Source organism: Lichenostomus cassidix, chromosome 6, assembly GCF_008360975.1.
Source record: "Lichenostomus cassidix isolate B80296 chromosome 6, HeHo_3.0, whole genome shotgun sequence".
Classification (NCBI taxonomy): Eukaryota; Metazoa; Chordata; class Aves; order Passeriformes; family Meliphagidae; genus Lichenostomus; species Lichenostomus cassidix.
The window spans coordinates 34,867,550-34,893,351 of record NC_139487.1 but is presented as its reverse complement, the minus strand read 5'-3'; the positions used below and the strand labels follow the sequence as shown (position 1 = coordinate 34,893,351).

The 25,802-nt window shown below is 40.9% G+C and overlaps 1 protein-coding gene across 1 annotated transcript in view; it reads left to right on the top strand.

The window, feature by feature from the left end:
* IPMK (inositol polyphosphate multikinase) overlaps positions 1-16,637 on the top strand; it is a 40,902-nt gene extending 24,265 nt beyond the window's left edge. The window contains exons 4-6 of the mRNA XM_085064480.1: positions 1,872-2,044; positions 9,993-10,074; positions 11,029-16,637. Coding sequence (XP_084920606.1) covers positions 1,872-2,044; positions 9,993-10,074; positions 11,029-11,663 — 890 coding nt within the window. The 3' untranslated portion in view covers positions 11,664-16,637. The remainder of the gene's footprint in view (positions 1-1,871; positions 2,045-9,992; positions 10,075-11,028) is intronic.
* Positions 16,638-25,802: the final 9,165 nt, after the last annotated feature.

Sequence of the window (25,802 nt, the reverse complement as noted above, 5' to 3'; positions counted from 1 at the left end):
GTGTTGATTGCAGTGATTTCTGTAATATGTAAAAAGAGTCAGAAGGATGACACTTAGATTTTTGCAGTTTTTGTTTTAATAAGAAATAGCAAACTGATTTTATGGACTCCGCAGTAATTGGCAGTGGTTTCCCAAAGTCCTGCAAGAGCTATGCGAATGTTTGACTGAATTAGGCCTTTGAACAGTAAAAGTAGCAGCTGCAGTTTAGGGGATACAGAATGTAGGGAGTGTATTTGTCCTGCTTCTCCTTTGTAGGTATTCAATGAGCAGATATCAAGTATGTTTGCTGCCTAGAGCTCCTCGAAGTTATTTGAGTTATTTGAGCTTGGATGTATTCCTGCAGTTGTAGTTAGTGGGTGAGCTAGCCTATAACAAAACTCTTTTTGCTGTAGCCAGATTGATCCTGTAGCCCAAAGGACACTGAAAGCTGATGAAGTGAGTTAGTAGAAGAGTTGTTTTGGTTTTTTTTTAATTAGTGTATTGGTTTGACATGTTTTCCTGAAAATAACTTTACATTAGCAAGATGTCTAGTTCCAGTCATACAGAAAACAGGCATCTAAGGATTAAATCAAGCCTGTTTAGATTGATACATACATGCTTTGTGAGAAATTAGGACATTTGATCATGATGGTGTAAAAACTGAAGCTCTCAGCAGGACTTAAAGTAAGGACTTTAAGTCCTGCAGGACTAAGCAGGACTTAAAGTAATAAACGTCCCTTTAATTTCTTTTCCTTAAGTGTTTCTACTTGCTAAGTGTAAATTAAATATTGCTTGTTTACTTTATCTTTATTTGGACTGGTTTTGTTACCTGTCTGTACAGCTTTCATACAAGTCACTTTGTGCCTCTTTTTGAACTTGAACTGGTTTTGCTTTCTCTCACAATCCCATTTTATATCATACTGCAGGAGTGAGGAATAATACAATGGGGTTTCTTTGTATTTGGAAGTCAAAGAAATACATTTATGGATTAGACTGTACTGCAAAGAAAACCAGACTTGAAGTTTGTGCCTGGTGACAGGTGGATTTGCAAAGCACATGTGAAGAATGGGACCGGTGTTGAGGCTGTGTGTTGCCTTGGTTATGCTGTGTCCTGGCAAGGTGTCTCTCAAGCAGACATGTCCGAGAGCAAGGCGGGTACTGGAGTTCATTTCCTTGTTTTGTTCTGGTAGTCAGTGTGGGGGTTGTGCTGGTAATGATCTTGCTGCCCTGGAGAAAAGCATAAACCATTTTCATCAGGTTTTAGATACTCCTTTAAATCTTCGGGTACTCCAGCTACTTTTGGGGTTTTTTGGTCCAACCACCCTCCCAAAGGGACTGTTGGAAATGGATGAAAGGCAGCCTAGGATTTGAAGAGCATTTTCCCTAAAAGGTGTGCCACAAGAAATGAATGCAGATGGGAGCAGCATAAAAAAAAGCCAAATGAGTTGCACTTCAGCCCCTGAAGGCTAGGACTGAAATGTTCACTTCTTTTTAATATGTCACAAGAGACCATCTGCGTTGCAAACCAGCCACACAGTTGCAAAACTTGCATTTGTGTGCGCTTAGTAATGCTCTTTGTGATATGTTAATAACTTAATAAAAGCTACTCACAGATTTCATCTGGGCAATAATTTGAATTTGAAGGCTAGGTTAACACAGCCTGATTGTATACAAATTTCTAAATAGGAAGGCATTTAGATTTTCATACAAATAGAATTTGTGGGGGTTCGGTGACCATGATTTAGTCTGCATTTGGAGCCAAATTTGACTCTTTAAGAATTAATGTGATGTTAAGCCTTAAACTATTCCATTCCTCCACAGGTGCTCAGCAGAATCTATGTAATTATTTTGCTTTGACCCACTGTTAACAAAAGTATTGATTTTTCTGACAGATACATATCTAAAACTGGAAGATGTGACCCGTAAGTTTAATAAGCCTTGCATAATGGATGTAAAAATAGGTCAGAAAAGTTATGATCCATATGCTTCAGCGGAGAAGATACAGCAGCAGGTCAGCAAGTACCCGCTGATGGAAGAGATTGGCTTTTTGGTTCTTGGAATGAGGGTAAGAACTTGTTTTGTCTTCACTTTCAGTTTATGCTCAGGCCTCTTGTCCCACACCAGGTACAGCAAGTGGTTTTCCTAGCAAACAACAATCCTCTTGAGTTTTACGTCAATAAAGTGTTACCTGAATGTCTTGGTAGTGCTGGTATCAACTGTCATGTGAAATCTTTTCCAAAACATTGCTCGCGTTCACAACAAATGTTTAACTTGTCTGTGTTCCTTAGGGCAAGCTATTTGCCGCCTGGGCACTCTATATGTCTACAGGAGAGGGGCTGGTTATTTAAAACTGAATACAGTTGCAATTAATTATTCACCACCAACAGCAGATACTTAAAATTATTAGAGTTTTTGTGCTTTTTTTTTTTCAGACCTATATCAGAGATTTACATACTGAACCAGTCTTTCTAATAATTTAATAATGAGCTGTGTCTTCCACATTTTTCATCTTGATAGTCTGTTTTTAAATAAAAATAATTTTTACATAATTTTTCTATGTAGGGAAGAGTAAATAAGCTCTCAGAGGTGATGCATATAGCCATGATCTGCTGCTTCCACATTTTAAAAAGTTTTCCATTAGAAGGAAACTTCTTTTGATGTTTACATACTCAAGGAACAGCTGTCAGAGGAAGGTTAGTTGGGCATGGATGAGGCCCTGCAGATGTCCCTATTAACTCTTATTACTCTTAGAAGTACTAAGATTCAATATATGTGTATTGGCTACTTTAAAACTTCAATGTCAAGAAAAGCTGTACAGAACATTTGTGGCTCAGTTAGAGAAATGTGTTGATGTCACTGAGTTCCTGATGCAATCCAAAAGTACTTTTTTTCTGCAATGTTAGGTACAGGAATAGTTTTCTTTTTGGTGTGAGATTTTTGTTTTTCTTCTCACACACAAAGCCAGGGCTCCTCAAGCTCTGCATCAACATGCATAAATGGCTGAAGACTTTGATAAGCTTCCCCTAAGCTATTCAATAGCAACAGCAGCCAGATTGCACCATTGTTCAAGATAATTCTGATATCTCTGTAATGTTTTGTGCAGAACTGCCCAGGCTCCCAGCCCTTAACTCTGCCTTGAGATAAGCTGCTATAAAAATTATAGTGGTCATGAGTAGTAATTATGTAAGCCTATGAGGAAGAATGTGGGAGTTAAGTCAAAAAACAGCCAAACAGTTTGGATGGAAAAGGAAGGTTAGAGGTTATAGCTTTGGATTTGGTTGATGTCATTACATAACCTTTCTTATCTCATGTGTAAAACAATGTACTTCACATCCTTTGTTTCATGACAGTGCAAAAGGAATGATTGTTTGCTTCCGTGGTATGCTTGTGACTGTTGTTTCTAACATTGTCAGTTATTTGTGTCTTTGTCCTGTTGCAGAATTTTTTTCAATCCCCTAATTCAGATTGGATGTGTAATGATGATTCTCCCAAGTAGTGCAGTTTTCCTTCCAGTGTTTAACTAGGTGAGATTTGGGTTTTTGCCTTTGGCACCAGATTGCATGATAGAAGCTGTTTTCTGAAGAGAATTGAAAAGGTTACTCCTGCCCTCATACAGCACTTGGCAAAGTCTGAATTCACAAGACATGTTCTCTCCCTCTTGATTATGGTGTGTTCTCAGCCTGATTGCTTTATTTTTGCAACATTCTGGCCATACTATAAAACACTCCTGCACGGATATGTAATGCCCATAACAGCTCATGTGCTGGATGAAAGTTGTTCCTGTTTTCTGGACAAAGCTTAATGTAACGAGGAAGTACAGGGGTTTGGTTTTAATCTCTCCATTCAGTGTTATTTTTAGCAGGGACATGGGCTTGCATAGTAAATTTTTACAAGAGCCAGAAAGAGGGGGCTGGGAAAAACACAGAATGTAGGTATGCTTTTTTAAAAAGCAGCCATTGTGTAAGTTGTTATGAAGAGATACAAGCAAAAAAGTGTTATAGATGAGGGTTTTACCTCAAAATCTATTTACAGTGTATTTTTGCCCAAAAGGCGATTGAAACAGCTTTTTCTTATGCATTGGTAAACAAGCAGTCATCTGTTCATACATAAAAGTCATCTGTTCATACATAAAATATGTATGGTGCATCCTTAAAAATGGAGTCTCATGTCTGGCACAGCATTAATTTATGTACACATGCAGTTCTAGCATTTGACCTGTATTTAGCTTAACACACTGAATAGACAGAATAAATGCATGGAAATACATTTAGAAAACACAGTTATTTTAATAACATTGTTTAAAACCACAATTCTGTATTTAGTGGAGAAGTTCCTTTCTTTAACAGATGCCCCATTCCTGGAAGTGTCCAGGGCCAAGTTGGACAGGGCACGGAGCAACCTAGCTTAGTGAAACATATCCTTGCCCATGGCAGGGGATTGGAACTGGTATGTCTTTAAAGGTCCGTTTGAAATCAGACCATTCTGGGATTCTATGAGACTTGACATGATTTGTTAAGAAAGTAGTTAGAGTTTATACAGGAAGTTGGTACTGTTGCAATAGCAAAAATACAAATTGTAATGTGGTTTCAGTAGTAGACATACAAACAGATCAGAAATCTCTTTGCAGCAAAGGCTATGTTAAATACAGAGCATTCTGCATGCTGTCGAGTACAAGCAGAATATGTGGACTGTGCTCTCATTTCAGATTCACAGTCCTTTTGGAATCCACAGTTCCCAAATTCTGCTGGTTTTCCTTTATTTCCAGAAAATTGATTGCAATCTCACTTATTCCAAAATATTTCTGAAATGCTTTTTTAATGGACAAACTGGTCATTATGTAATTTTACCAGTGTAATCCATCGAGTTCTCTTATTTGTGCCTATGAACATGCAGGCAGTAATATTTAATAATTAAAGCTGGTTTTACAAATGAATTTTCTAATATCAGAATCATGTGCTGTATATTTTGAAATTGACTGTAGCTGACTCTACTTTATGAGTTTTTTATGAACTCTTTCTAGTATTGTGATAATTTTTACAAGCTCTGATCTGTTAATAACAAGATTTAGGAAGGAAGTCATAAAAGTATTAAATCCTGCATCTAGTGTTCAGATTCTTCCACAATAAAAAATTACCAGAACTGGGGTTTTTACATTTATAAGTCTAATTCAAGCTTTGATGTTTAGGAAAACAGTAAGACAAAGTTAAACAAAACCTTAAAGAAAGCAAACAAAAAAATCCATGAAATTAAAAATAAATAAATGAGTAAATAAAACCCAAACCCAAAGAAACCAACCAAAAGCCCTGAAAAAACATCTTTCAAGCTGGAGCAGGTGTTTTTTGTTACATAAAAAGGAAACATAGAAGAAATTTATTCTAATTAGATGCTTTCTGGAAGTTCTGGGAGTCCAAAATTACTGTATTAAGCTGTTTTTAAGATGATTAATGATTGAGTTTGTAGTGTTGTTGTTTCTTTTATTTAGGATATTAATAGTCTGCTTTTTCACTGGATAAATTTCAACATAATTTAATTATACAACTCATTTATGTAAGGACTTGACTAAAACTGTATGTTGACTGTCAGAGCATTTGGGGGTACACTTAGTCATATGAAGCACTTGGTCAAAGTAGTCCAGAGGAACAAAGAAGCAAAATGGCCCGAGTAATATCTAAGTATAGTCTTGGAAATAAGGGAGCAGGGATGCATCCTTCCTGTGCTGAATTTTAAAGCAGCAGCAAGCAGGGGTGTGTGTACTTTCATCACCTGTCTAGCAACAACAAAATAAGTTTAAAAAAAGTAAAAATTAGGGAAGGAGATGTTTAGATAAATTGATTTGGATAACTGGGCATGCTCTCAGCAGCAGTGGTGATGTGAGAGCATTACTAGAAAGCAGAGATATTAAATAAGAGAATGTTTTTTAACAAAAATTCTCCCTTTGTTATTTTTTCTTCAAATCGTTGCTTTACTTTCTTTTTGAAAAATAAAATATAAGGCTTGTTGAAACTCTGTTTAAGTCTTGCACTGTGGCAGGATGAAGGGCCTGCAGAGGAGCCTGGGTTATTGGGCATGAAGGAAACGTATTTATATTGGGACAGTCGTAGGGTACAGGCAGAAAGTGCCCAGGCGTGGGTATGGATATCAGCCTAGTCCTGGAAGGGTCCCTGCAGAGCTGGGGGATGGATGCTGGTGTTGGATGTGCCTAAGTGAGTTAGGGTGCCACCTGCTTACCCTGGCTTTCAGCTTGGCTCCAGCATTGGTAGCAGCTGGGTACTGACCTTCAGATGCTGTCAGGAGTGCAGAGGTGCCTTGCTGTAAACAGAAACAGCTGTGTAATGTCTAAACACTTGCTCACCCCTACCTGTGTGTTAGGTGTATTTACAGGAAAAAATCTGAGGGGTGGGAAGCTCGGCCCTTGGCCCAGTGAGGTCTGGATGCCTCAGCATCAGAGCATGTATCTCTAATCTCCATTGCTTAGGACAGCAGATCTCAAGCTGCCCTTGCAGGGCATGCGAGGGAGCAGGGATGGGCATTGGCAGCTGTGCAGGAAGCTGCTTCCCAGGCACTGTGGGAATGTCAGTGCCACAAAAGTACGTATTGTGCATGTTGCCGAGTCGATCCTTGCTCTTCAGGTGCTCTGTAGTGCTCTATGGGCCTGCCCAAAATAGGTTGAGGTTGTTTTTTCCCGCTTCAGTGATGTCAATTAGTAGATTTTTTTTTTGCAGATGTGAAAGAGCTCTGCAAGTTACTGTATAGGAATTTTTATTTGTGCCAGCACTATCTCCCCCACACAGTTCTTAACATGTATTTAAATTGTACTTTCTGGGAGTCAGGGAGTTTCGTATTTGAACAGTGTCTACATTTTTCTGCCTTACCATGGATGTTGGTACTGAATTACCATAATTAACATTGCATAACATTTGAAACCTGTTTGCCTTCAGTTTAATGTCCGAAAGCTGAAGATGCAAGGTTTCCAAATGGTGTCTCTCTGCTGAGACCTTGCAAGGGTTTTGATCTTTTAAAGCCTGTGCTGGACCAACTTCTTATTTTAAGTCAAGGTTTCCATCAGTCCGGGAGCATCAGATGAAGGAACTGTAACTGAAAAAAGATACAAAAAAGAAACTGTAACTGAAAAAGTATACAGAAAGCTGTTTTGGTATGCAAACAGCAATGACTGAACACCTCACAAGGAAACAAAAGCCAAGTGCAGGTTGAGAACATTGAAAGATAATTTCCCTCAGCTGTTAATAGTCTGGATTTTTTGATGTGCTGCCTATACAGAATCACTACTACTGCTAAATGAAAACTGCACCTAATGGCTTGCTGGATTCCAGGGCCATTTGTGCAGGAAGCTAACTGAGTGGGAGCTGCTTGTAGGCACAAGGAGAGGCCTTTGCATTGTCAGCCAAAACAGGTCTGGTCATGCATAATAAGAATATATAAAAATGACTGATGAAGCAGGAGATTTCTTGGATACTGAGCAAATGTATAACAAGCTGTGGCAGGTGGACAAGAAACAAAATTTTCCTGTCAATAATTTCTTGGCTGCTGTTAAGGTTACAGATCTGACTTACTTGACTTGTCATTGTTCTGACAGAAATGGGCCAGTATAGACACCTGCAACAACAGGGATACAGAAAAAGCTTGGCTCAAAGGCAAAATGTCATTCTGGGAAGGGTTAGTAGCAGATTAGTGGTGATGATCATGTGAACAAAAGTATGGTGGAGCAAGAGGTCTGTCAAATAGGTAGTTGATTTTAGCCTCCTGCTCTCTCAGCACAGCCATCTCTGTGTTTGGGTGGTGAGGGTGGAGCAAGGGCTGGTTTCTGTTTGAGATTGTTTCTGTTTGAGTTTGGCTTTCACTCCCTTGCTTTCAGAATGGGGTGCAATGTATCTGTATTAGAGTGAGGTTTTCCAAGAATGTTGCAGCTAGTCTCGTCCTGTAGTTGAGCAGAGCCTGGAGGTGGTGATAAGAGATGGCTTTTGTGATTACCCAGATCTGTTGCCCTTCAATGCCATTCGCTGCAGCTACGCCTCTTTGTGACCAAGGGCATTCTGAGTACACAAGGCAGTGAAACACGTACATTGCACTTGTGCTGTGAGTCTGGGACTTGGTGCTTTGTCACCAACTGTTTTGTATAGTTAAGAATGTGCTATTAATGCACCATGCAGATCTACCTAGGTGTTTGTAAGCTATATACAAAACAGAATAGTTTGGGAATAGTTTTGTTCAAATTATGAGAAGAAGAGGTGAACATGGGAAACCCAGTTCAGAAGCACAGGGGCTGATGTGCTGCTCCTGTGTTTCTTTGGAAAACAAAATGAGCTTGCTGATCTTAATCAGCATGTTTGAGCTAGTGCCCATGTAACAAAAACTGTAGCTCCTATGGGAAGAGATAAGGGTCTGGTAAACAAGATGATTCGGTCAGGAACTGCTGCAGTGCTGATGTCTGCAGAATGCTGCTCCTGGGCCAACTATGTGAGAACGCTTAATATCATTGAAATGAAGGCACAGCTAGTGAAAACTTAGATGTAGTCATCAGACTCTCGATTCTCTTTCTAAGCAATATTATTCTTTATTTAACTGCTTTTGCCTTGTAGCTCTTTAAAAAGTTTTGGAACTTTTGGTATGTTTTTTGGGAAAAAAAAACCAGCAGAAACTAAGTGGAGACAAATTATTGTTTTTGTGGAACCAAAATCACAGTTGTCAAATGCAGTTTTAGAATAATTCATCGCTGCTATGGCCTTCTGCATTTCATAGACATGGATTTCTCCAAGTATCATAACAGTGTCTCTGCTACTGTGTTTAAGCATTTAGACTTACAGCTCTTATTTTTTTAGAATAATGAGAAATATTTACTGCCACTTTAATTCATGGTTGGTGACTTAAAATCAGTTTCTACATGTTATGATTTAAGTTCCTTGAGAACTGAATTTAATTACTTCTTTTTGTCAAAATAAGAACTATTTGAGATTGTTCTTCCCAGCTACTTTGCAAAACAGGGGTGAGGAATCTATGTAATCATACTAGATTTATTGTGGTTTGGATGGGGGAGAGGCATTTTTGGGTAGTGAAATGAAAACAGGGAGTTCTGTTTTCTTTATTTGTTGCTCCTGTACCACTCCTTTTTATGTGCTGCTGTTTCACTGTTGTGTACTTTATTTGTTGACTTCAGCAAGAATAAGGCCCCAGAGAAGGGATGAGGAGCACCAATGCACTCTGACTTTCAGTGAAGGGAAGGCAGGACTGTGGCTGGCGTGGCTCCCATGGGGCTGGGTGGTCTGAACAAGTGCCAAGCACTAAGTTCCTGCCAGAGACAGCTGCCTGCTTGGTAACACCATTATTTCTGCAAATAAAAATTGACTGTGCCCTCATAAACAAATTTTACTTGGGCCTTGCTACCTCGCATGTTTCTGCTATGGAAATAATTTCAGTGAGAGAGAAAATGTCTATATGTGAAACAGTTTTGAATAAAGTTCTTAAACTTTTACAGTTCCTGATGGACAAAACTTAACCCATGTGAGTTCCCTCCTTTCAGATGAGGGCTGGTGTACTGCTGTTGATGCTGGAACCAGCTTTTGCTTGGTTGCTGCCATTTTTTTAGTGCAGCTTCATTTTGCTGACAATTGCAGATGAGTCTTACAGGGCTAGGCCTTGGTGGTCACATACAGTAATTCTTACTGATTTCACATCTGCAGTAACACAGGTGGGAGTGTGATTGTTTCAGGTGTCAGCTGTGATTTTCAAGGTCATAGAAAAAGTTTCCTGTAATGGGTACACTGCTTTTTGCCACCACCAGGTGGCAAAGCACAAGAAAGCTGTAGCTTGGAGCCCAAGGGCTGAAGGGAAGGTTTTGGAGAGCACTACAGGGCAGTGGTGGGCACTGCAAGAAACTTAAAAACTGTGAGGGCTAAATGGTACCCAGGGTTTTGTGGCCTGTCTATGAGGTGTCTCTTGCTCTTCAGAAATACTGGTGGTTCAAAACACTTAGGGAGACCCCTCCTTGCCTCTTTCAGGTGTACCACATGTCTTCGGACAGCTACGAGACACAAAACCAGCACTATGGAAGGAGCTTGACCAAGGAAACAGTAAAGGATGGTAAGGGAACTGGGGTGTCAGAACTTAGTGGTCTTGGGTTTTTTTGTTTATATACTTATTTGTACCACTGTATGGAAAAGGTAGTCTGGGTGTTCCTTTTTGAAAAGTCCTTTTTTGTCCTCATGGCAGGTGGGTCTTCACATGTTCCCTGTAGTATTTGAGCTACCGGTCAATCTGATATTGTGTGCAGTTGGCTGTAACAGCAGTGCAGATGATAGGAATTTCCTCCTCACGTCTCATTTACTACTAATAAGGAGGAGGGAGTTCTAGAATTCAATTTCTTTCCAGCTTTGAAACTATAATGAAATAGAAATATTTCAAAAGTATTGTGTGTTTTTATTATAAGTACTTTTTTATCTCTAATTGTCTTCTATGAATATTTAAGTGTTTTTTCTATTAGAAAGCTACTACAAATGCATCTTTCAATTCAAAGGACTTCTTCAGTTGAAGTCAACACACATGTTGCTCTACATTAACAATGAATAAAAATGCTGCCATCATGGGGCTGTTTGGTGATAACTATTGCAAACTAGTTGTTAGTTGACACCTGTTCATCTGTCCCCCAGCAAGGGACAGAAGGTACATACACAAACACACTCATGATAACAAGCAGCTTGGGCCTGTTTATGCGTGGAGATTTTAATGGTCCCTGCCCAAAACTGTCCAGACATTTACTAAACTGACCTGGGAGCAGGAACAATGATCATTTACTGTGTACTTGATACATTTATTTTTACTTAAAACCCAAGCCCAAGCTGTATTATTACACAGCAGGTGACATTACTGAACGTCATATCTTTGGTTCACTTTGGGTTTAGTTAATAATTGCTTGAAGAGGAACTACCTGAATGCTGTCTGTCCCTTAAAATAAGAACTATTCTCATCCCAAAAGAAATGAAAACTGTTTGCTTTCCTTTCAGAAGTGAAAATAATCCACAAATGTATTTCTTGCAGGCATCTCAAAGTTTTTCCACAGTGGGTACTGCTTGAGAAAAGATGTGGTAGCTGCCAGCATTCAGAAGGTTGAAAAGATTTTGGAGTGGTTTGAGGGCCAGACACAACTCAACTTCTATGCAAGCTCATTGCTGTTTGTCTATGAAGGTTCGTGTCAAGCAACAACCATGCGGTTGAGTGACGTCACCTTGGCAGAGAAGAGAGGAGTGCCCAAAGGCCTGTTATCAGGTGGAGATGTATTGGAGTATAATAATAATATTAATGTAATAAATTCTACAGAGAATGGAAAAATTGAAGCCTCTGTAAGTAAAGGCTTGTCTAAATTTTATGCACTTCACAAAAAGGCATGCTCGAAGAGGCACCACAGTCAACTCTCACTAAAAGTTGAAAACTCAGAGCAAGATACTGTGTGGAAAAGCCGCTCGTGCATTACGCAGGAGCACCTGAATGGAAATGTTCTACCCCAACTGGAAAAAGTTTTCTATCACATGCCAGCAGAGACCAAGGAAAGTGCAAATGTCGAAGTCCGAATGATCGATTTTGCTCACGTGTTTCCTAGCAACACAAAAGATGAGGGCTATATTTATGGTCTGAAAAATCTAATCACAGTACTTCAAAATATTTTGGATAACTAAATTCTTTGCTATGTTTTTTATTGGGGGCCAATGATAAAGAGCAACAACATGAAGAATTTCTGCACTTGTAATGCTGTTTGTATTGTTCTATATTTTGTCTTTGTACTTTTGGTAGAAGGGTTTAACTTTTTATAATTTCACTCAGGAAAAATACTGATAGTTAATTAGGAAGTGTGAAAGGATGAAGATACTTAAGATAACGCAGGATAGGTAAATTAATAGAATGAAGTGTATGTGGTTGGCTTTAAGTCCAAGGACTACCAGAAACAAGGGTTATGTTAGTTCCTCTAATGACTTTAGCATAGATGACATTTTTGCCCACTTAGCCTTGGCACTGAGCCACATCTCCATTAACAGGTGTATAGAGAATAGACTGAAAGTTGTAAGGAGCAGGGTTGATGTCCTCAGTACTGCCCTTGTGTTTACTGTATTTAAATAACTGGAGTAACCCTGCTTGGAGAGAAATTCCATGCTGCATCAGCAGTCTCACCTGAAGCCAGTGCATCCCAAAGTGCTTTTCCATTTCATGGGACAATATTGCTATTCTTTCAGCCCTTCCCCCTTCATGGATGTCTGTAGCTGATGTTCACCACAGATGAGCTACCATGTAATTTGTATTGAGGTGCTAAGAAAATGCTGGAGTACAATAACATTATAGGCTTAAACTGCACAACTTCTGGAGAAGCTGTTCCTAAGAACAAATGAAAGAATGCAAGTACAAGATGTTCCAGGAACTAATTTGGTTTAGGAGATCATGTTGATCTGTTAATGGAGAGTCTGGTGCTGTGACAAAGGGAAATGCCTCACTGTTGTTCTCCTGGCCCTTCTCCAACAACATTGCTTTAAAAAGCAAACATATGGAATGGGGGAACAAGTGTTTTGGGTGAGCGTACAGGGATCTCCGCTGGCTGTTGGCCACTTGCATTTTTGCAACAAGCATTTGATGCTTCCACTGCTGGGGAGCACTGACTGGAACCACAAGCAATACAGGCAGAGGAACCTCCTGTGAGATTGTGCAGCCTTGGAGTCACCAGCTTGTGCCAGTGGAGCTGTGGCTCTCCCTCCCTGGGCTGCAGCCACTGGAGGTATCTTTAATGACACACAAGCAAGCTGTGTAATTTGAAAGCTGCCCATTTCCTTCCTTTTCACAAGAAAAATTCAACTTTTTTATGGAGTACTTGAGATCAGGATGATGTATCCAAAGCAATTTTGGTATATGCTGTGCTACCATGCATATTACAGTGAGCTGTATGAAAAGTGGGAACAGAGGAGTCTTGCCATCCCTAGAGCAAGATTTTAATGCTTAAAGCATTTCCAGGACAAAAATGTTTTAGAATGGATTTGGTCATTGGAAACATTCATCTTTTTCATGTGGACTTAGTGACCCTGTGGCCTTGCTTCTCTCTCTGTATGATGTTCTGCACTATGCACTCAGCTGTGTACACGTCTTGACAAGTTCTTCATTGGACATCTGTTTTCTACATGAAAAAGAGATTCATACTTTTTCAAGCAAATATGCTGTTTTAAATAAAACTGAATTTTTAGCTCAATTTGAGAACTTGGGTTAAAATTGGGAGAAACAGGGTATTACTATGTGTAGAATTACATGGTTTAAACTTTAGAGCTCATATTGGCCAATACATTTAAGACTGAAACCAACCTTTTAGTAACATGATGTTGTAGAAGTATGGGAAAAGAGGCTTGCAGGAAGGGTACTACCCGTGTGTTGAAAGTTTTATGTGAATTACAGTGAAGGCTGAGGGGGAAAGTACCAGTAAGAGAGGGATTTTTTTTCTCCTACCTGGTATTTCTCTTGCACCACATAGTTAATATATTCCCAACTCTTTGTGAATTCATTTAAGCCATATTCTAGAAAGAGTTTGTGGGTTTGTTTGCTTTGTCACTGGTTTCTCTGTTGTTGATAGATTTTGTTGTTCTGTCCTGTAAATAGTCAACACAAGAATAGTCCAGACTGGTAGTTGCCCTGTATGATAAAGTTACAAGGTGTTATGGAAAATATGGGCAAAAACATGTAAACATTATTTTTATCCTCTGTAATTCATCTCTGCTGGGTTTTAATCCATTTTGTGCCAGAGAAATCAGGCATTTGCCTCGAGTCAGTTATTGGAAAATGATCAGTATGCACTTAGTACCACACACTCTCCTGTCTCTGCTTCAAGATACATGTCCTTGGTGTTTGAATGCTCTTTAAGTGTTGATTGTTTTGTTGGCTATGGCAGTGTTTGTAACGCGCCTGGAATATTGTCAACCTGTCAGAATATTTTGAATAAAAAAAAAAATTATCATGGTTTTTGTACCAGTAGTTATTATGAATGTACTTCTGTTAATTTAAAATGTAGCTTTAGAAATAACAGTATTTTTCATTGGAAGTTGTGAAAATAAAGCTTGCCGTGGAGGTGTTTGGACATAGTACCAGCTGTTAGTTTGAGCCTGCAGAGGCCTTATGTTCACATTGTTCTTGCGCATTTTAGACTTGATGTGTCTGGTGTCTTGTATCTGAGCCAATTGTTTTCAGTTACAATTGGAGATGTATTCACAGAAATCATTAAACAGAATGTGTAATTAATTAGAAGATGAAGGGGGAGACAGTGGTCACTGAGCTGATGTATTCTCAATGATTGATCTCCCTCCCTCCCTCCCAGCAATGCCCCTTTTGTTCTCTGGGCGAAGTCTACAGGACAGGCAACCGTTACATGGAAATCTTTACAGTAATGGTTACAAGGCTTTTAGGTGTTTATGTCCCATAACACAGTGGGTCCCTGCCCCAGACTAGTGTGGTGTGGCTGGGTGCTAGGGCTGCTGAGGAAATGATGATTTTAAGCAATAAGAGTTTTGTTTAGCAGAGCTGACTCTCGAAAGGGAAGAACTCCCATAGCATTGTCACTCGTGGACTCTGAGAATATAGGCTTGTGAAGCCTTTCTGCATAGGTGATGTGAGAACTCTGCACAGGCTTACCTAAGGAGAACTTGAGTTGTATAAAGTTTTATGGAAAGTATTTACAAATGTATTTTTGGATATGGGTGAAATTTGTTGCATAAATTACATTGGAAGTTACTATACTACTATGAAATATTTAAAATATTTTAATCAGTTTATTTTATGAACTAAACTGGAGACTTCTTGTTGTGATTCTGATGACACTTGTACTGTTTTGTTATTTTTCTACTGTAACGCATAACCGGAGTGTTCTTTTCCATAATTTCACAGTTTTATGGAGAACTTTTAAAAGTACTCAGTGGATAAGAAAATCACTAATTTCCATTAATTTGATTAACAGAGTGTGTATGTTCTTGAAATAGTTCAGTGCATGTGGTATTGTAAGTAATGTTAACATGTTACAAATCTAGAACCCCAGTAAAACTTCCTCACCTGCAGAGAGCTCCTGATCCAAGTCTGGATTGTGCAGAATTTAAAATGGGCCTTCTTTGCTGTAACAACAGCAGTGATGAAGGAATGGTGTCACCTGCACTGGCCATGTCAGTTGTGCAGGGGTGTTACATCATGAACCTAAAATCATTGGAATGACTTGCTCACTTCATGATGTAAAGCACAATCAAATGTAGGAAGACGCTGGAAGGGTGGAGACTCAGATCCACACATGCTGTTTAAAGTTAGGATTAGTTGTTCATCCTCCTAACTTCTTTGTTCTTTCCCCAAGTGCTGTTTCCTCTCGAGTGACACCTTTTGGCCCTTGTCACAGGTGACATCCTGATGGAAATTTGTATTTCCTAAAAAGCTTATGCCCCATGACTCCTCTTAAAGTGCTGCTATTGAAAACCACCATAAAATGCCTCAAATACTGTGGAAATGCTCTCTCCCCTGAAAGAGCAGGAGTGAATGCTGGTGATTAGCATGCTTCGGTGGTAGACTGGATTGTTGGCTTTGTGAGAGTTCTTTACTTGTGGGTTGAAGAGGACCTTCTGGGGGCAAGGTGAGTGACAGCTGAACTGCATGGAGTTTTTCTTTCCTCACTGCATTTCATGTGGAGGTTTGGGTTTAAGGAGGTAGTACAGCAGGGAGCAGTGAGAGTTCCCAGGGAGCCCTGAGCAGGACTCTGGGTCCATGCTGTAGCACAGAGAATGGCTATGGGTGAGATCCAAAGGCTGCAGATCTTCAGGTGTCTCACAGAGGACATGTGCCGTATGTATACATTGGGTTACAACAGGATGTTATCTGGGAAGGGCATTCATTGCCATAGCCACAGGCCAAATCATGCCTGTTCTTCATGTTTACAGCAATCTGTAAATGGAAGCTGCAGTAGGAAATTGTCATCCAAAGGGCAAATATGTTTAAAAGGGGAAAATAAATTAAGAGTTGTACAGCAGAAAACGTTTCAATAAATATCTTTTACTCTGGTCTTGTTTAGTGGAGATGGGCCTGGTGGATTTGGGATTTACTACATGACATTCAGTAGCAAAGTCAGCACAAAGGTACTTCAAAACACCTTAGTTTGAATTGTGTACATTGGTTAAAGTAGTTATTTTACTTCATAGGTCACTTTGTAAAAAAAAAAAAAGTAAATATGATGTGTGTTGCACCTGACTAAATGAAACTACAGTGCACAAAGGCACTTTAAACCTCTGGGAACTGTACTGGAAGGTAGATGAAAGCATGTGAAATTGCACCTGATGCTGTGTTAATTGTTTTTGAAATTTAAAGTTCTGCATTCATTATGCTTGATGGATGAAAGTGTCTAGTCTAGTCTCATTTTCTTTGATCCACATGTCTAAAGCTGCCCCTCAATCTCCTCTGATCTGTATGTGTTTTGTAATTTCATTTGCTGTTTTCTGACATTCTGGGACCACAGGGGGAATTGTTAATATTACCCATGTTCATTTTATAGAACATTGTACTATGCTATCAACCAACTTTTGTAAATTAATTATGAGTGATACTTAGGGTCATTCTAATAGCTGTATATATGGCAAATAATTAAAATTTTCTTCAACTGACTTGTAAGTATAATTGGTTTCTTTTTAGTACAAGAAGATTGTTGAGAAAAAGATTGCTTGACTATTACCTGCACTGGTGAATCCTCCTTTCTTCTTTCTTTTTCCTCTTTTCTGTGCACTCTGTTATGGTTTTCCCTTGGATTTACCAGGTTTGCTTTACCACCATATTTTTGTCACAGCATCCATGGCCATTGTTTGTTGGGAATACTTGTTGGTATAGAATACCTTGGGTATACAAGAATCATCTCTATAAAATAAAAAAAAAAAAAATCCACAATCCCTTAAATTCATCCTGGAAAACTCTTGAAAACTCTTATCAGTACCACAAGAGGCTGTATATGTTGTTGATTACAAGTCCTTTTGCATCCAACATCAGGTCCCAAATTCTGAAAGCATGCAGGAACAGCCTTAGTGCTCCACTTTAAGTTTTTTGGTTTAGAGGGGAGATTATGTTGTGGTTTTTTCTTTTTTTAATGTGTTGTCTTGTTTGTCTACTGGAAGTTTTCTAAATGTGTTCAGTAGTGTTAAGTACTGTCCCATGGCTCTGCACAACCTTCCTTCCCATGCTCCAGAATTGGAAGAAATCATGAGGTGAGGCTTCAACTGGCAAAAAGCACAGTGTTGTGAGGGTCTAGGTTTGTGTTTTGAATTTAAAAAATAAATAGTCGTTATGCGCTGAAGAATCCTGTGAAGAAATCCCCATTTCCTTGGTTTAAAATGAAGAAGGAATCACACTCCTTCATTGCCTGCTGACATCACTCGTCGGGAATATTGCCTGCCTTGGGGTCACTGTCTCTCTGCTGTCTCCTTCCTTTTGCACAAGTGCATGTTTGAGCAGCTATGCTGTGAAATAAGTCAGGGAGCTGATGCAGCTGACAACTGCCCCAGATTAAGAAAATGCTGTGTGGGGAGATGTGGAGAGGAGCTGGGAAACTGCACCGAGCCCCCACACGGACATCCCATCCCGGATGGACCTGGAGTTCAGGCTGTCAGGATACGGCTCCCCGTGTGAAGACCAAACCTACTATTCTCAGTGCAGAGACCTACGTGTGAGTCTCTGCTAGCATAGTTCTTGGGTTTGTGTTTCACTGTCTCTGTGCACAGCGTGACTGATGCCTGGCAGATGCCAAATACTACAGTCTCACTCCCCCTCTGCAATCCATTCCTGCACCTCTCCCAGCTCAGCTGAGCCTTTTGCAGCAACTGGGTTTCACTGTAAACCTATCTGACACATAAATTTGTAATGAATTTTCTGCTATCCTGGCTTCCTCTATTTGGCTTCATTTTGAGGGAGGTAAGTGCCTCTTCTGGGCGCAGTGGAGGAAAGACTGGGGCTGTGGGAGGGGAATGGGTGTTAAAGAATCGATTCAGTGCAGGTAGATCGAGGGCAGCTGCAGTGGAGCTGCATGTTGAGCTCTGGGGGAGCCTGGAGCCAGAGGCTGTGACCTGCTGACCCTCTGTATAACAGGGCCTGGGGACCTGTGACCTGGCCGGGGGACCGGACACTTGGAGACATGTCAGGAGCAGAGAACCCCAAACTTTTGTGCTGTCTGTGAGGGGATAAAAGCCAAGGAGTTCCTTTGTTTGGGATCCCTCCTCAAAGTAACCATCTGGAGTTGTTATTTAGTTATTGCACCAAGATTAAATTATTTTAAGGCTTTGGACATCTGAGACTCTGCCATGGGAAACCTGGGTCTGAGCCCATAATGAAGTTTGAGTGTGTGAGTGCGTGAGTGTGGGGTGCAGCTGCGAAGGGGCCTTGGTCCAGCTCAGGTGGTGCAAGAGGGATTGTCAGAGTGATCCTGGATGCTCGGACAGGGAAGTTTTCTTAACAGTGGGATTTTTAGAGAGCCATTAAAGAGGCTCACCTTTAATATCAGACATTTCCTTTGTCTCCTGTTGCTGCTCTGCTGTTTGTGCTTGTACTTCCTTGCCATCCCCCAATGTAGACTTCCTCTAAATGTAACTGAGTAGTTTGTGGTTTAGGTCAGCACAAGATTTCAGGATAAATATAATCTAGAATAAGAACTAAAATACCTGCCATATACACATTTTCCTCTGGCCGTCTCAGCACTTACTTTGACCTTGAACAGGGCAAATAAATCCACCTGTGTCTTGTGCAATGTATCTGAAAGGCAGCCAATTGCCTGTTGGCCTGGATGTCCTTGCCTCTGGCAGTCAAGGATTGGTGTCAGTGCACGCTTTTTGGTTGATGAAGCATATGGCGAAACTGCATTCAGCTCATTTTTCCACAGCTATATAAACTTTGCAATGTGGCTGGCAATAAAACTTGATATTTTTAGCAGTTTGTGTGGATATAAATTGGGCCAGTGGATGGGAAGCTGTCAAATAGGTACCATGCCCAAGCATTAATTTTGCAAAATTACTGCTCAAAAGAAAAGTCAGAAACGAACCAGGAATAGCTGCAAAGAAAATGCTGACAACTTGGGCTTGAGCAACATGAACCTTTTGTGTTCAAATATTCTGATACTCAAATACTGGTGTCTCATCTAGGATATGCCCTTGGGCTTCCCCAATACCTGTTCATGTAAGTTTATAGGTAGGAGGGATTAATTCCCAAAATATATAATGTTCAGTATCAATCAAAAACCCTTGAGAATTTGTTTTGGGTCTCTATTCAATCCAAGCAGAAAACTGTTATGCTGCGATTTAAATCTGTAAAAGCAATGGTCCTGCATTGAATATAGTCAAATTCGAGCTTGAATACTCAAGGGTGGCTTCAAAGTACTTAAGGAAAGCAGAGCTAGCTGGACCCTCATGCAGGATCATGCAACCTTGCAATAGGTCTTGCGTTGTTTAAATCTTTGCTGTGGTTTGGGTGCATTTCTCTGGACACTGCTTGGGTCACCCAGGGCACATTTCATCTCCAGCTCAGGCTGGCAGAGCATTTCTTTCCCTCCTTTTCTTCCTATGCCATGGAACACTGAGCTCAGGCATTCCCTATCCTCTGTCCAAATTTTATTCCAAGTTCTTTACTGTTTAATTTTTTGTTGGTTTTTTTCCTTTTAAAACCCATCTGGGAAAAAACCTCCAAAGCAGCATTTTTCACCTGTGAAGTGCCATCTGATCTGTGGATGGCAGGCAGCTTTGGTTATCAAAGCCCTCTTCCAGCAGCACACTGTTCTCCTTAGTGTGTAACAAAAGTCCAGAATAACCCATTAGACTACAGATGTTGCCATGAGTTGAAGTAATAATTTTTAGTATTGTATTATACAACCTTCTCTATAAAGAAAAATATGTTTTTGTAAATAGACAGAACAGCCTCAGGCTGGCTGTTTTTATTTCTTTTAAATCTGACTTTTACTAAACTTTAGTACTAAAACCATAGTTTAGAAATGAACTAAGAGACATATCATAATTGCTTTTATCAGTTAGACTGTTTCATGGTCTGTATGAGAAAGATGGCAGCAGTGAAGTGGAAAAAGATCAATCCAGGCATCAAAGCAATAGTTACCATTTGTATGGGTCCAGAGCTGTATTTTTATGAGTTTGTAATTATCATTGGAAAGCTGGGAAGTTCACACAAGCTTTTCTTTCCATTGCAGTGTTTGACAAATGAAACCAAACCAATGGCCCATACAGATCCTTTGATTAAATTACAGTTATCCTTAAAGCTAATCAAAACTCATGTAACTGGATTTTTCTGTCTAATTAAGACCCGAGAACTCACATAGGCGGTGAGACTCTTCTGAAACAACCTGAAGGTTTGCAAGCAGCTCAGCCTGCGCTACCTCTGAAATCTTGGGGCTAACATACAGTGTTAATGCTAATGACAGTTTCTAAGTTTGACCCAAGCTTATAATTTGCTTGCTCATGGAGGAGAGGGAATGTAAAATGCACTCCTTTCAGGAAGACACTTTGTTCAGTGGCCTTTTTAGATTAATTGTGAAGTGGGAGGAGAAGGCGAGTCTCCAGAGCAGCACTTCCCCTGCACTCCCCTTCAGTCAGGACTCCTATAGAATTCGGCCTACTGGCTGGAACCACACATTGACATTTAATCAGCTGGAACTCTCAGCTTCTCCTTACCGTGCCTGGAAGGTTTTTGGGTCCATTTTTAACATCGGTACCCCAACATTTGGAGCAAGGATGCTTCAAGTTTCTTCCCTGGAATGGTGGTGCCTTGCTGGAAGCTGATAGCCAGCCAGGCTTTGTCACAGCTCAGCTTTCACATCCACTTGCTTGGGGTACAACCAGAAGCACTGGTGTTTTAACACTGCTATTACAAGTCTGCCTGGAGAAGTAAAATGATGAATTGTTTGATTCACAAAGGCCGGTATGCCTGTAGGAAAATGGCAAAGACACAGGAGTCCTGGGTATGCCCTTGATCTGGGCTTCTTTATTGAGCCCTTTTTCACTTTAAAAGGCTTCCACCTCACCTGGTACCAGTACAAAAACAGCTGGACAGCCAGCATGGGAAGCCCGAGAAGTGACCCAGGAGGTATTTATAATGAAAACTTTTTTGCCAGCAGGAAAGGAAGATTCCACTTTTAGTCCTCCGTTATGTCAGCTTTGATTAAGGTAAAGTATCTACATAGAACCCAAGGCAGAACGGAGAATCAATTAAAGAAAGGGCAGGGAGAAGGAACCAGGCTGAAGAGGAGGAATTCATTTGCAGGGAACTGGGCAGTCTCCCTTAAAGTGCATTAAAATAAAAGAAGTTTAACAAAAAGAAGAGTTTGTACATAGCATATAGCACACCAATGTTGTAACAGAAATCATGGATTTAATCAGACAAAAGCAGAGTCTGGGAACTGCAGAAGGGGTCCCTTAACCTCACCCATGCTATCCTTAAATCCCAATCTCTTTCCATGGGAACCACTTTATATATCCCCAGCAACTCTTAATAGAGTAGAAAACTGAATTCAATTTTTGCACTAAAGTGACCTTATAAGTTGGTACAGAAAACTCAAGCTGTTGGTATTACTGTACAAATACTGTTTGGGTCCACATGAGTGGGAGGTTTCCTACTGGAGTGCATTTAGAAAAAACCCTTTGCCCCTCTGATGGAATTCTGTGCCACTTCCAGTTGCACACTGCACCCCTGACTACAGAGTACTACCCTGTATTCAGGCTGATACAATGGTTTGCGGTGTCTCAAATTATATTTCTTCCATGCCTCAGGAGGAGTATCCTGTTTGTTTGTGGTGAGTGTCTGGTCCAGTTTCGGCTCAGTGCCCCTCCGCTTGTCTAGTACCAACATTTCCAGTGACCCTCTTGAGATTCTTTACTTGCTTCAGGGTTTTTTTCTCTTTTCCTGTCTTTCCTTTAGCAGGAGCTAAAGGCACCACCAACAGACACTGTTGAATTCTACCACTGCACATTTTTTCCAAACATGTTGACAGCTATTCAGGCTTGTGCACCCCTAAACATGGGAAATACATCATGCAGCTTTCTTACACACAGAGAATGATTGGGGATTTTTGGCAGAGAGAATCTTCTGCATTTTTCCTGCTTGCCATTGCAGTGGGGAGGCCCAGGAGCCACTCAGGTTCTCTTGCTCTTTCTGGTAGTGTTGTGACCCTGGCCCCATTCTTAGTGAGGGTGTACATACCTCACTAGCACAGGACAAGAAACCTTGGAATGGTTCTGGATGAAAACCTGCCAAATTCATGGCAGAGATGGCTACTCCCCATGGGGCTTTTATTTTAATTAAAAATTATCAGACATAATTTTATTCCATGCCAGTGATGATTTTTTTTCCCCCACTCAGATTCATGAGCTGGGCTCTGCATCCTTCAGGAGCCTTTGGAAAATGCTGTGTATTTGTATTTCAGCTCTGGGATATCTTTAGTTGCAAGGTGAGACATCCTGAAGTCAGTGTTCCAGTGACCTGGGAAGGAAATGACAACACTCATCTTTCCTTTGTACAGCCTTTAGGGGAGAATTTAAGATAAAATCTCCTTAAAGGGGAGATTTGGTTAAATAAGGCCAAAATTTTGGCTTGTCAATTTTGTCAATTTTGGCTTGGCTTTGTAAGAGTACTTGGTGGAGCTCCCATTTTGCTAGACATACTCTGTCTTGCGCACACGCAGGTGAAGACAAAGGGGGTTTGCTGAGTGGGCTGCTGAAAACCTCCCTGAGTAGACAACAATATTGTAGACAACAACTGCTGAAAACCTCCCTGAATTTCTCTCCCCTAATGGGAGATCTACAACTATTTTCTTTGGAGGCTGCAGCTGAGTTACTCCCAGCAGTAAGGAGAGCTGCTCTGCCTCAATAAATGCTGGAGACAGTGCATTAAACCTGTCTCCAAGACAGGTTTACTACTGCTTATCTGTTGGCTTATGAATGTCTATTAGAGAAACCAATCTATACATGAATGGGATTATCTCACAAGATGTGGTCAAGTAATAGAGCTCTTCTATCAGTGGAGTTGTGGTAAATACTAATTATTAATTACTACTAATAAGCAGGAGTACTTTTCCACTTTGCATGCTTAGTGTGAAGTGTGACTGACATATATCAGTAGGAGCTTTAGTCTCAGCAGTGAAAGTCTGGGGCAGTGGGAATGTTATTGTTACAGTGGCTGGGAATTACTGTGAAAAGTTTTTGCTTCCTGGTGGAAATTCGAGGGAGTTACTTACAGCTCCGCCAGCACCTGCAGCTGTGTTTCCAAGCTGGCTCTAGCAGCAGAAACTCTGGAGGGAGCTGTAAGACCAGTGTTTCAGCACAGCTTTTTCTTTTTTTTTGCCCCCTCTCAGTCAAAATTGAACTTCAAAGAGGGGGCATGTTGGGCATTTGAAGGTGGTAATATTTTTGAGTGATTAAAAATAAAATAGTTTTACTTAGCCCTGCACGTATAAGCTTCAAATGTGGTTACTGAGTTCTCTGAATGCAGTATTCACCTGTGCCTTTGCTGGTCAAGCTTTAGTGTTCTTCATCAGTGTATAAGACCACCACTATTTTCTGTGCTGAATATCAGTTTCCTCTGGAATAGAGAAACAAGGGCATTGATAAAATGACAAAATAAAGACAGCAGGTGTGGATTTCTGAGTTTGGGGTTTTTTTGTTTTTTTTTTTTAGGTGAAGGATTTTCATGGCTTTTGAGTATTACTGCTGTTTTTGAGATGGTGATTAGGGGAGGGGATGGTTACATTTAAAACCTGAGATGTTGAAAACCAAAAGTGACCAAAGTTAGCATTTAGCTACTTGTGCAATGCTTTGTAATGCTTATCAACTAACTATTGGGAGGCCTTTTTTCTTTTCTTTTTTTTTGTGAAAAAAATTACTGCTGAGAAGTTACCAATTTCAAATGTGGGCTAAAGAACACTGAAAAAAGACTTGTCAGGGGCTGACCTGGAGGTTCCAGAGCTCTCTTTGCACATGGATTGTCCCCAGCCCTGGGGGCCTCTGGCTCTCTCTGCTGATGATAGGAAAGATGTGTTCTAGCGTTTTTACAAACAATTCCATGGTTGAGGTGTGGGTGTTTATGTCTTTGAAATGCATCTTAATGTCTCTACTGTAAACTTCATGCTGCACGTTTGGTACAGAACCCAGACAGTTTTTACCCCTGAAACAGACAAATGGGTCCACACAAGCCTGAGTTTCTGAACTTTCATGGAAAATTACATATTCAAGGTGGGGGGAGTATGTGGTAGGTGGTTCAGAAAGGCTGTACCTTCCTGATACCTGAGCCGATGGGGAAAGGAAGAGGGCAACATGCAGCTGGGAGTTTAGGATAAAAGGAGGCTGTGTCCTCCAAAACCTTGAGAGAGAAAACCCCACCTGCATATGTCCCAGTGGCCTCTCTCTCTTTATTTGAATAAAGTTGCAGGACTCCTCTGTCCCCTTTGTGGACACTGGCTTTTCACAGCCTGACTTCCCGCACACTGATGTTTTAGAGGTAGTATGAGGAGTGCCTGAGCACCGCCTGCTATTTCTTTTGTTGATTTTGAAGCAGCTGTTTCTTCCAAGTGTTCTGTCCATGTGGGAAGATTCTTCTTTCTTCCTGAGTGAAGGAGTAATTTGGATTGTTGGTCAGGCTTGAATGTGGGCTGGAGCAGAAACACCTCCTGGTAAGAAGTGTGCCATTTCTTCTGGTAAAGTAGCACTCACTTTCATCAAAAGCCATTTCAGTCAAAACTGGGATAATTAAAAAATATCCGAAAAAGCAAACCTATGTGTTTGAGGAAAGTTTGGGGTTTCTTCCCCTGCTTGGGACAGCGATGCTGATGGTGGGCACTCTGGGCCCTTGCTGGCCGCAGAACCAGCTGAGCCAGCTGCCCACGGCTCTCAGTGCTCTATTTACCACTAAACCAAATGCAAATTGGGTTGGTTTGTGCTAAACCAAGGGGCAGCAAGGCCCTAATCCTGGGCCTGAGCTGGGGCTCCCAGTATGGAGGGAGCCAGCAGCTCGTGGATGGGTGAAGCTCACGCTGCGGGTGAGCCAGACTGTACCCTGAGCCCTGTCACTGCCTGTGAGTGGTGCGTGCGTGTGGAGAATGGCCAGGGCTGCCATCATGATGGTGCTGAGGTGACCCAGAGCCCCAGAGCCATTCCATTCCTCAGGGCACATATCTGTGGGCTGTGAGGTGAATTTGAAGCTCGCCATTTTTCAGGTTTCTGCCTTCACCACAGCCTTGGAGCCTGGCTCACAGGGAGTTCCTTTTACCCTTTGGAGCCTGGTTCATGGGGCATTTGTTTTCCCCCAGGCTGAGGGGAGCTGCAGGCTGGGCTGAAGAATGACAGGAGTTGCTGTGTCTGGGTCACATATATGGGGTTTTGCGGGGCAAAACACTCTTTTGTTGCTTGTTTTGCTGTTTCAAAAGTGCATAAAGGTAGACACTGGAGCTTATCACATCAGTGTCCTATTGGACACTGCTTTCATCTATGCTCGGATCTGCTTTGAATTCCTGGAGTGAAACCCTGTCCCATTGCTGCCAGTGGTAATGATGTGGTTTAATCAGGCAAGTTAAGGGCTCAGTTCCTGGTGTTGATCTGGCAGAGTTTGCCTGCACTTTGTCACTTCCTTCCTGGCTATTGTATTCCTACAGAGCAATGTCAAACACAGGTAAAATTAGGGTTCAAGACTATGAGCTGCCTGCTGTCCTCATGAGCTTTTGTGCTGAAACAATGTCAGGTGAGAAAACATCTTGCAGAAGCAAAGATTTCCATATACTGGTGGGCATTGCAACTCCTTTGTAG